Source organism: Calidris pugnax, unplaced genomic scaffold (genome assembly GCF_001431845.1).
Source record: "Calidris pugnax isolate Ruff unplaced genomic scaffold, ASM143184v1 scaffold24, whole genome shotgun sequence".
In the NCBI taxonomy this organism is placed as follows: domain Eukaryota; kingdom Metazoa; phylum Chordata; class Aves; order Charadriiformes; family Scolopacidae; genus Calidris; species Calidris pugnax.
Genome location: NW_015090922.1, coordinates 22,796,738 through 22,809,401, shown reverse-complemented (window position 1 = coordinate 22,809,401; position 12,664 = coordinate 22,796,738). Strand labels below are relative to the sequence as shown.

The 12,664-nt window shown below is 35.4% G+C and overlaps 1 protein-coding gene across 1 annotated transcript in view; it reads left to right on the top strand.

Moving 5' to 3' along the window:
- Window positions 1–12,664, top strand: part of FMN2 (formin 2) — a 159,618-nt gene that overhangs the window by 129,989 nt on the left and 16,965 nt on the right. Inside the window, exon 16 of the mRNA XM_014951225.1 lies at window positions 10,314–10,463. Within this exon, the coding sequence (XP_014806711.1) occupies window positions 10,314–10,463 (150 nt within the window). The remainder of the gene's footprint in view (window positions 1–10,313; window positions 10,464–12,664) is intronic.

Genomic DNA, 12,664 nt, shown 5'->3' with positions numbered 1-12,664 from the left:
ATCTTGCAATTTATTCTACATCTTACGTAAAGCACCTATTCTTAGATCTTACAGTAAAAGATAAAGAATATTAATTTAAGGTGCAAATACAGTTGCATAGCTAAGTAACATTAATAACAATACTGCTAAGAAATACCCTCATGATAATATAGATAAAAGAACCAGGGTCTGATCCTACACAAAGTTAATACTATGGCATTAAATTTGGGATTAAAAAAAACTAAGAGAAGAATCATGTGGCTAATAAAATTAATGAAAAAATTACAGAAATTAAAATCTTTAAATGTGACACATTGTTTTGACCTCCAGTATATGTCCAGCAGGTGTTTTCACTGAGTGGTCCTCAAAACTTAAATATATTCCCCTTGAGCTGGTACAGCTGAAGTAAAATGTGTGTAGCTGTGATTAGCTCCAGTGCCTCACCATTGTACATCAGCTTCTGATTATGTTCAGTAGGTTTTTTTGTTTCATTGTATTGTCTACCTGAGCCATTCAGTTAGATGGTTTCCTAAGACCTTCACGGTATAGTGTTCACATTTGCAATGACTGTGACTTAAATGCGGATGACTCTTCAGGTTTTACTCTCTTATAGTGATTTGCCACTGCAGTTGTTGCGTTCTTCCTTGCCGTATGTTAAGATTTACTTTAAGGATTATTATATTCTATTGCTGATGTCATGTATATGCAAATAGAAGAGCAGAATGTCAGGGATATGGTTTAATTGGGTCACAACTGCATTAACTCATCTGAGAATTATCCAGTAATAACTTGTACAATATAGGTCATTCCTTCCATAATAACTTCCAGCTGATGGAAGGCAGCCATCAGCCCCTCCACAGCACAGGGTTTGCCTTAGCCTACTGCTGAAACCCCACTGTGCTTCTTAGACATGGAGATTGAGTGACTAAGAAAAATGTTGCCTCCTTGCTCTTCCTCAGTTTGTTCCTTGGCCTTGTTGCCTTGTTTGTTGTCTTCCTTAACAAGTTAGATCCCTTCTGCACTGTGTCTTAAATGAATGCTTCTCACAGGATAACTTGCGCTCCCTTCATTTCTCAACTACTGCCTTGAAAGATGGTTCTACCTTAATCAGTCTGAGGAGGTAAAAGTTCCTTCTCTGCCCCAAAGGAAATAGCTAGGGCAATGCTCACCCCAGACCAGAAACACCACGGAAGCCTTCATTCAGTCCTTGGAATCCTCAGCTCCTCCAGACATGAGAGAGTGTTCTTAGGCCAAAGGAATACGTTTTATTTAGTTTTGCTTGGAAGTGTGAATATTGATGATTTGCATATCCAGAGTGATACAGTGATTTGTAACAATCTTTCCATCAATTTCAATGGCTGCCACTTTTTCATTTAAACTTGATACATACAGAAAATGCTGCCCAGTTTTCTCTACTTATTGAAACAAATATACTGTCACTACTATGAAGAGAATGTATTAGGGTAAATCGGGAGCTCAGTCACAAATGCCTAACATTTTAAAAATGTATATAAAGGCCTTTTCAATCTGACACTTCAACTACCCAAATTCTGAAGTCTTTCAATTTACTTTCATGGGATTTTGTTGTAATTGACTTTAAGAATATGAGAGCCCCCATCAACATCTCTGTTTTCTCCAAAGGCTGTGTTTCTTTCCTTCACAGTTTTGTTGGCTTTGGATGATATTAGGGAATGCTGTGTTCATGCATCTTAAAGAGAGAGCTCTTGTGCATTGGATTAAGAACACTCTTCAGAGCAAACCTGAATGGTTAAGAGGAAACTGCATCACAAAACATTTAAAATTCTAGGAGGTTCTATAATACACAAGTGCTTCAGAGCATTTTTATTCTATAATTTTCGAAGAACAGAAACTGAAACCTCAGTTTGACTTGAGAACCAAAATAGAAAGAACACATGACAATACTCACAATCAGACTTGTAGATTTATTTCTCTTGTTATATTTAGAGTATGTTTTTGCAAATGACCATGTATAAAATATAATCTATGCTGGGTTATATTCTTAGAATGTGGGTTAATGTTATATGTTCATGGAATCTGGTAAAGCATCTGTGTGATTTCTCTTTAGATACCTAAATAATCCACTCTAAATTTAAGGCAAATTACTTCTTATTTTGTTAGATAAATTTGACCTTGACCCTGCATTAATTTCAGTTATAAAAATGAGCCATACCATGGGGGCAGGAAGAATACAAGGCTGAGGTTGACATCAATAGATCAAAAAAAAAAAAAAAAAAAAAAAGAGAATCTGCCAATCCAGATTGGGAATGAAAGTGTTGATAAATGTAGTGTTATCGACAAAGACTACACCTTTCAGGGTGCCACAGTGAAAATATACCAATGAAATATACTGCATTCAACTTGAACTCTTTCTGCTACTTTTCAGAATGAGGGCAAGAGAAAGAAAATCGGTATGTTATTGACAAAAAAAGAAAAAAAAAAAAAAAAAAGAAAATTTAACACAATATTTAGCACACAGCGGTTGCACTACCCTCATATGTAATTATAACCTCTTAAGTAATAATTATTGCTCAGAAGGCCTCCATTGAACTAGACAGTGAAGACAAGGTGTGTTAATAGAAACATTTGGAGACAAGTTGGGCTTTAACTTGAGGCATGTAGCTGTTTCTTACAGCACTTAGACTAGCAGCTTGTGTGTCAGATCACTGCTGTTGAAATTCATTCTACCACCGTATTCTGTGTCTACTGGTATCTTACTGTTTCTTTGAGTTCAACTGGAGAAGGGTTATTTAGTATGTTTGAAGCTGATACGTTAGTCTTTTTAGGAGAGAAAAATACTTTTCTCCTGGATATGTTACCAGGCCTGACTTTCCAGTGCACTCTATTACGTGACGTTGTTTTATGCATGCTCATATTGTATATACCCAGTTTATCACAGAGCTATCCACGTGCCTATGTAACAGCTTAGTTGATATGTGTGGGCATGATATTGACACTAACACAAAATTAAAAGCATTAAACTCCAAGAAAGAGAACCTACGTGTTCCTGCAAAGTATGCAGATTATGGTGGATTGTGGCTAACACCAGTGCAGGTAGAGAACTGTAAACACCTCAAGCCAAGTTTTTGACAGAAACTTTGAACCTGTTTAAAATTGTCATTTTAAAATGACAGGAGAAAGCACATGCAAATTAAAAATGCATTAGAAGAGTCACGCTAAAAGTGTTTGTCTTTTTCCTCTGGGTCAACTGTTAGAATACAATTGTCAGAGACAAAAAAGAATAAAAGGTGTGCTCTGTTTCTAATGTATTGTCTCAATTCATATTTTAATCTGAATAATATTATTGAATAGAGATATAACCTTTAAATATGCATAACAGTATTTAGGTTCACATAAACACCAATTACTGAGTGATCTGTGGCTGATTAATATTTTGTACATGATATAGTAAACGTAGCAAAAATATTTCTAACCTACATTTCCTGACCTTTGATTTTCAAATTGCTGTAGAGTGACTCAGTCTGTGCAGAATGGCTTTTTAAACACTGGATTTTCTGTCATCATCCAATGCCACCTCTGATAGAAGATGGCATTGTTGCATCAGCAGAGCATTTGCTTACATCAGAGCAATGATAACCTAATGATTCCAGAAGACATAAGCAACAAGAAGTGATTTGGCAAATTTCTGCATCATGCCTTAATCTGCATATGATAAATTAATTCCCAAAATAAACAGATTGTGAAAATCTCAGTGCTCAAATTTACCTTCCAAGAAAACTCTAGTTTAAATTAGTTACAGCCATGCTATTTTGCTACTTTGCTATCCCTATTATGAGGGACTTTGTTCCTGAAAGACAGGACTGAAGGAATACTCGCCCATTGATTAATGTAAATATAAGGGCCTGGAATAACAGTTTGAACTGAGGCTGAAAAAGCAATTTGATATGTCAAGGTTTTATTCATTGCTAATTCCATGAGTTCATCAGTCCTCTAAAAATTTTCATTTTTCTAAAATATTTCAGTGCAAGATCATATTCATAATACCTATTGAATTAATCAATCACAGTATATGCTCTGCTTCAGTTCCTGGGTGCACTGTCTTCAACATGTGGCATGAAGTATGAAATATTTAAGCTGTGTGTTTGTGTTACCAATCAATGTGTACTGCTGATAATGTTGATCATTGTTGATGAATATTAAACCTGTAAAGCTTTCCTAGTATTGGCGGTGGGTAGGGAATCAAAATTCTCATGAACAAGGCAGACTGGCCTGTCAAAAAATAATTTCCTGTTCTTCACATTGGATCCTTTTTGTTGGACATTTGCTGTGGGAAAAAATGGTACCTCAAAGGTAGAATGATTTTTTTGTTGCTGTTGAAGCTGTTAATTTTCATCTAGTTGGAGCAATAAAATACTTTTCTGTTTAATATGAATTTATAGGAAGCAAGGGAGTAGAGATGAGGGAGATGACATAGGATTCAAAATATTGCAAACGTTTGGCAGGTTTTTTTTTTAGAGGAAAGGAAAAAATCTCTTGAGACCTTTGTTTTCTAAGGAACAATATTACAAAATCCATAGTTACACAATAAAAATTGGCAAATGAAAGAAGAGATTAATGATTCTGGCAGCCAACTTAAACTGGCATATTATCTCGATTTTCCTTTTAATATAAGAAAAATACTTTTCTTCGTTAAAAATAAAGGAGAGAAAAAAAAAAGATCCCAAGAAATTTCTTACCATTATTTAAGTACCCAATATTTTGAATTAATCTATGTTTATTTTCATATTTAATCACTTCCAATTATGTGGGAGAAAAAAGCACTGAGGAGAGGCAATGATATTTTTTAAACAAAAAAAAAAAAGCAGGTGAAAAAAGTGATGTAAAGTTATAGAGAAGAGAGGACCCTTAACAAAATATGTCAACAGAAAATGAGAGGCTTTTTATGCTGCTGTGCATATTAAGTTTCCTCACAGCTTTGTGCTATCTCAATTACCAGGATGCTGGTTCTGTTTCATTTTTTATAATTTCTTGTGACTTTGTTGAATTGCTTGGTGTTCTTTCTTAAGACTACCTCTCATTAATGCTTTCAGACGTTGAAAACACAAAGAAAATAGTACAAAGCCTTTTTCTCTTTATAAAATAAAACAAGAGGGAATATGGCAATTCATATGATTAGCTTTTCCAGGAAGCAAGAATTGTTACTTATATACTGTACTCATCTTCCCTATGTAATCATCAATTCAGGATCAACACTCTTAATAGGCTTATGTGCCTGCCAACTTAGTTTGGCTTTAAATGTAGCTCATGTCAGATTTAAAGTATTAAAGAGGCACATATAGTCTTTTCTCCCCTTTTTACCTTCTTTCTTTTGGTAGGCTGTGCTTAGTTCTAAATTTTACTTGGATTTTAATCAAACTAAAATTTACCTTAGCAGCTCTTGCTGAACTCAGAACTGCTTCTGAAAACACAACTGGTTTACAAAACTAACAGTACCGTCACTAAAACTACCTGTTCTTAATCTCGAATGTACATAAACGATGATTAACAATTTATAAAGCCAAACCCAAGTAGTCAAGAAAATTCAAGTTCAGACTTCAGCCAAAATATATAATCTATTAAACAGAATCTCTCTTGCAGAATTGTAGAATACTTTTTTTTTCTGCTTTTAAATCCACATCGAAACAAATCTTTACCCTTGCAGAAGATTTCATTTGCTGTATGTGGAAACCAGGTGTGTGTGTGTGTGCGCGCGTGTGTTTGTTATTTGCCAGAAAGATTAGCCAGGGCATGTCTCTACCTATGGTTACTTTGTTATTTGTTTGGTCACAGAAGCCTGATCAAATGATGCTGAGATGAAATGACTGCAGTCCATTGCTCAGTATTGTTGATTTGTCTCCTTATTGCTTTTTTTTTTCTTTTTGAGCAAAAGAAATATTTTGGTATTTCCCAGCTGCTCTGTGTCCTCTCCCTCTCTTTTTGCTTCTGCATACATTCACATACATACATGCATGTGTGGAAACATGGGTTGTACGTATTTATAAACTGGCCAATGCATTGTACACAGCAGACTTGAATCTGAATCATTGTCTGCAGCAGCTTGCTAACTGCTTTGCAATGGAATGCGAAAAAAAAGAAAATAAAAAAAATCCATAGCTGCTCTCAAAATATTCCTAATGGATCAGAGCTATTAACTAGAAATCCCGTCAATGAGCCATTTGCAATGTGAACAGCTTCTTTTCTCCCTGATGTGATTAAATTTGGTTTGGCTGTTAGTACACCCATTCCTCCCTTCTCTCCAAATAGAAAAATCATTTACATAGTCTCATAGTTGTACACAAGGGAGCACACAGAAAAGTCCAGTGATTCATTCATCAGACTTCCACATTTGAATAAGCAGTGATTTCAGTTTTCTTTATCTGCAGTGATTTTTCTGAATTACACAAACACTTGAACCAAGGAAATTAGAAGATGAGAAAAGGAGAAAAGGAACTAACCATCTTTCTTGGTCCTATTTCCTTACTTACTTGTCAGGGATGAGCAACTCTTCCATTGTTTTGAGAGACTGAATATTATTTATTTGTCCTTCAGGGCCAGCATAAGGAATATGAAACCCAGCCTGAAATCTGTTTAAAGAATTCCGGCTTTTGCCATGTCAGGATAAAACAGTGGTGTGAACATCACTGCCTTGTTTTTAATCATGCTTGAAAAGTCAGTCTGTTTGAAGCAAAACCAGTGACCTCCTTTACCTCTTTTAATCCCTGAAAATAACTCACGTGCCCTTCATTCCCTCTTTCATTACTGTTATCTTTTCTCTAGTTCACATTCTTTTTTTTTTTTAAGACGCTCACTAAGAGTACAGAAAACTAATAATCTTTTCACTTGAGAAATGTACACTGAACAGGGTTTGAAATACCTGTTTGGTAATAAGTGTTTCATAGGTGAAATTAAAGCCAGACAGGTCAGATGAGTTTCCCAAAGTTGTGTGAAGCAGAAATTAATTTGGGTATGGAAACAGAAGCCTTCTGAACTCTAGTGTTTCTGATTCAAAATTTTTGTGTGCCTGCACATATAGTCAGGAAAAGTATCAATGGTATTTGCAGGTACTTTGTTCTAAAATCTTCTGAAGGATCAGCAGCAAAACTTGAACGGGCTGGCCCACTGAAAAGCGCCAGAGAAAAAGGTATTTGCTGCCTGGCTGAAATCGGAAAGAATAATATCTATTCTTGGGGTTATGGTGATGTCATCCAAATTTCTCTTTGTATTTAAAGAGTGTGTCCCCTCCTGGAGTCAACTTTGGCATATGTCTAGTTTGACATATGTAAACATTTCCAAATCAGATATTTAAAGAGCATGGTAATATAGAGGATTTATTGCTGTGCATGTTTTATTTGATGCATTTGGATTCACTTTATTTGCTTTGCATTTCATGTGTGAATTATGCCACTTTGTCTTGTACTACAAAAATGACAGCATCAAATGTATAGCAAGCAGGTTTCCATATGTCTTCTGAATGTAGCCTAAGAGACCTAACTGCTAAATAAGGGGAGATCTCTCTAGTTGAAAAAAATGTGGTAACTGTCTTGACTGTTTGATCTGCAATATTTGATTCATGGAGATTTGTGCCCTGAAGCCTTACTGTGTTGCAGCTGATGTCTTGTGCGTTGTTACTGGCCTTTAGAAAGGTGTGATGTATTAACAATGACAACCTGGTACTCTGCTGCTGTTTCACATTTCACAAACAGCTTATTTCCCTTACCTCCCAAAATAACTGCCGGGGAGGCAAGCAACCTGGCTGAGCATTTCTCTCTTTGCTATAAGCCTAGAAATGAAGTTACAGCTTTTAGACACATCTGTATGCACGGGTAAGGTGGTACTGATTATATAAATGGTTGGTCCTCAGGGAGATTTTCAGTCACCAGAGAAAAAAACATTGGCTGACTCCTACTCCCAGAGTATACTTGAAATAATTGAAGAGTAATGGAAGCCTTCGTATCTCCAATAGATGTTAGCGCTGTTTATCAAGTTTTTTTAGTGTTCTCCTGTACAGTATAAATTGTATTTTGTCTTGGCTTCCTGTTTCTTGGGATGTTTTCCTGTAGGGGAATTCTAGCTTGTTACCTCAAATTTAAAAGCGTAACTTAAGACGGCCATTCACTGTCGAATTTTTTTCACATTATTGTCATTTGCAGAATGCAGTTGCAGATTTGAAGACGCATTTCTCAGAACAAGGCTTCTTATTTGAATTTCTGATCTTTCTATGTTCTGTAAATCATTAATGGCCTTCATTCAAAGAGCTTCCTTAAGAATAAGCCATTGACTCTGCTGGTGCCTCCAGATTTGTCTCTTGTCCTGTATTCCTCACATTCTTTCAAAAATGTTGCCAGTTCATTCTGAAAAATCAAAGAAGCCTTATATATTACTTCGCCTCTAGCAAGGTCCAGAGCTGGAAGTCTCAGGGAAGGGGCTGGGAGGAAAACCAAAGGATCTCCCTGATATATTTGCAGTCTTGCAGAAAGTTGGAAATATTTGAAAGGAGGCAAAAAGTTTAAAATGTAGTGCAGCTGAATGCTGAAAGTCAGGGATATTTTTGTGTGGTTCTGTGTGACCACAGGGTTGATGATTACATTTGCCCAGTTTTATACCAGGGAAAATATTTAATAGGTAAGTAAAATAGAATTTTTTAGTTACTTGGTGGTAACACTTACCTATAAATCATTTGAAAAAACACAACCAAACCCGGTCACAAAAAACATTCTATTTATTAACTATGCACTGACTTACAGAACAGAATGCCATGGTGAGCTAACAGCAGAAGAAATGGTACACTCAGGTACAATGGTATTTCAGTATCGTCGCAAGAGCTTAAACAGTGACGATGTTTTTGTCTTCTATATTTTTCTGTGCTGCATCTTTGTTGCTCAACAGCTTCATTTTGCTTCAGCAGATGGAAAAATGAATTAGAAATTAGAAGAAAAAGTGTGTAGAATTTGATTGGTAAACTGATGTTAAATTTTTAAGCTCTAGGCTTTTTTTATTCAGAAAATGGAAAATTTATATAGACATTTATTTTTATGTTGGGGAAAACAGCTGTAGTGTTGAATTTTGAGAACTAGGACAACCAGTTTCACAGAGACTTTGTGAATTGACCCTTCTAAATGGTTGAATCTTTTTATATTATTGTCACCATTAAATACTTTACATTATAACAACTGTGAAAGCACTAAATCCCCAGTTACAATAGTCCATGAAAGATACAACTTCTCTAACATGACATTTCCATCCATTTAACTGGAATTGCATTTTTTCCCCATAATTAACATGATTAAAACCGTGATCTGTATTTCATAGAAAGTTATCTTAGGAGTTGATAAGAGGAAATAGATCAGTGAGCAAAGCATCTGTAATTATCTTTCAAAATTTTTTCCATAGAATTTTTCATAAAAAAATCAGTTCTCCAGATTCCATGTTGAGCTTCAGATGAAAAAAATGTACTTAAAAGCATCAGTATTTACAAAACATTGAGACCAAAAATAAAATGGAATAATAGTTAATCAAGCAATTAATTTTCAAAATAATTCTTCTGTAGCTTTTTATAACATTTCTACATATTTTAAAATTTGAAATAAAATAGAAGAAATTAAAAGTCAGAAATTTTTAAAATTTAATTGCTGTCACAGTCCTCATTCAGTATTGGAAATACAACCTTTGTATTTCAGCAGCAGCTCTTACTTGAAGCGTAGCTTTTTTGTTTAAGGAGCTACTTTACTTTTGTTATTCTCTGAAGAGGTTGTTGGATCATTCTGGTAGAGTCATGACGGTCACCTGTTTTCTAGCACAGTTGTTCCTGGCCCAGTTTTCTGTTGTGTCATTTCGTGTTTAGTACACAACAGGTTTGGGTTTTAATATTTCTGGGCAGGCTCCAACCTAAGCCATCTACCTATTGTGCCATAGTATAGATACAACAGAACCTGAAGACCTTTGTTTACAGTCCTTTATATGCTTTGACTCCATGTTTTGAAAATAGCTTTAAATGCAACAGAAAAGCAGTATATGGGCAGGTGTGGATGTTTGGATTTGCAGGGATCTGGACTCTGCGTTCATTTTAGCTTTTGAAATGTAAAATACTCTGGTCAAAACCAGAACCTGTGATAAATGCTGGATCCCAACTTTGCTGAAGAGAGGTCTTACATTGTGTATTTATCTCTATACGAAGAGCACAGAAGTGTCATATTGTAATACTCTTTGATTTTAGGTGTGCTAACAAGAATAATTAAATACCATGTCAATGTAAAGTAACAAAAAAAATTTGCATCAGTGGGTCATGAAACATTTACTGGTTTTGCTTTCTTTGACAGCTTTTTGGAAACTGCAGCCTATTTCTGTATGAAACCAAAAATGGGAGAGAAAGAGGTGTCCCCACATTCTTTCTTCAGCATTTGGCATGAATTCAGTTCTGACTTCAAAGACTTCTGGAAGAAGGAAAACAAACTTCTTCTTCAAGAAAGGTACATTTGTTTGTTTGTTCAAAGGCTTTTCTCAGAGATTGTTATTGGGAGCAATCACACAGAAACCAGTCAGCTTCACTTCATTAGCACACAACATATTGAATGCCTTTTTGGATTTTTCTCAGTCTTTTGTTTTTCTTTTTTTTTTTTAAAAACAGATAATTTTTTTCGTAATTGTTCTAATTTTTTAATGGGACTTTAATATCAATTTAATATCAATTTGTGCTAAAGTTTTTCAGGTCCATTACCTGAACAACATTTTGGTAAAGCATGTAACTCTTATGCCACTATGAATCCAAACAATCGGAGAGTTATTTCAGGTCTGAAAGTTGATTAAAGTTTTCCTACTAGCATATTTAGTGAAAACAAGTTAACACATAATGACATGACATATTGTAAATGTTTGTCCAATGAAGCTGGGTAAAAGGAAGGAAGACAGAAGGAAAATCTCAATTGACCCCACGCTAAGAAAAGACTCAGACTGATCCATATTGCAAATCACAGCACATGGACATGAGCACGTGTGGTATATATGGCATAAAGTAACAAGATTGTAGTTTTGAAGAATTACCCATATTATCTAGTCCATGTGTTAGAAGAGCTATGAACTTTGCTTTCATCTGCATGCAGGTATTCCATTGTGGTCACCTTTTGTTTATGGTGTGATGCCAAGAATTAATCAGTTGTTTAATAAGTAATACATGCTGTATAAGGGCAAATTAAACAAATGCAAATGTGAAAACTGTAAACACTTTATAACCTTGCATTTGTTAGCAACTTGAGTGACCTTGGTGTACAGATAATGAAACTACTTCTGAGCTTTGACATTAACAGGATTGAAGCTTTATGTTTATTATATGATTGATATCAGTCTATATTTAGGTAATTTGACAAGAACAGGCCTCTTTTTCAGGAGTACTCATCCTGTGGAATTGTCACAGACATCAGATTACTGGTTTAGGAAGTCACGGAAAACTTTCTTGGGCATCTATATGATCAACGTCCTGTTTATGCTTAGTGTAAGAAGATATTCTGGAGCAGTCACACAGTTAAGAAAACTGGATTCTGCTCCTATTGCAAGAGTGTGATGCAAATGTTATCACAGTACAGCAGCTCTCTGAGGATCTATTTCATTTTACTGACTGTCTGACTTAATTTTATGTAATTAAGTATATCTTTTTGGAATTGAGTTGACAGTTAAATACTATCTTTGGTTTCCTATGTAGGGATTTAGCTGCCAACTGGATACAGGTTGATTTCATCCTGTAGTTTTTTATAGAACAGGATTTAAAAAAAATATCCTTTCCTTTCCAAAATACCAGGCTATTTTTCTAAAAGCAAACAAACAAAAAAAAACACTCCAGAATGTTTTTGCTGCAAAATATTTTTCTTTAAAAGTAAATGGGCACAAACCCTCTTTGTCCTATTTTTCTTACATACCTAAAGCTTAAGAGAAGAATGGGATTGTTATACAATCATTTAATTCTCTTTCTGTTCAATGTACGAGTATGCTAAGGGAACGTGTTGAAGCAGCAGAGAAAGAAAAGTGTCTGTCAGCTGGTCCCTTCTAGGGCAGAAGTGTTTTTAGCCTGAAAGGAAGTGAACATGTGTAACCTACAATATGGCTCAAAGTGCAGGATGCAACAGGGAAGGAAGAGAACAGTGAGAAAGTGCCTGCAGTGGGAAAGGAAACTGGGAGATCTCTAGGAAGGACAGCAAAGAGACCTAAAACCAGTCTCGGAGCTGATGGCATGAAGGGGGCTTTCACAAGGGGACAGGGCTGTGTAACTGCAGTTCAGGAAGTCACTGAGATTAAGACTGAAAATGATCCATCCTGAAAATCGCAGGTAGATTTTTGTTTTGAATTTTAATTTTGATCTGTCTCATCAAGTTTAAATCTTCCTCTTTGTGGATTTTGTTTGCTCAGCTGAGGCAGGGTCTAGACTTCAGAAGTCTTTCGTGTCTTGTTTTGTGCTCACCTCTGAGGAAAGCTTGAACCATGCTGTTTCAGGTCTGGCAAAATCAAGCTCTCTTCATTGCTTTTAAGAAATTAAAGCATTTTGGTCAAATTGGCATTAAGAATAATGATTTGCCAAGTAAGAGAAATTATTTTCACAGAATCACAGAATTGTAGTGGTTGGAAGGGACCTCAGAGATCATCGAGTCCAACCACAAAAAAAAAAAAAAAAAAAAAAAAAAAA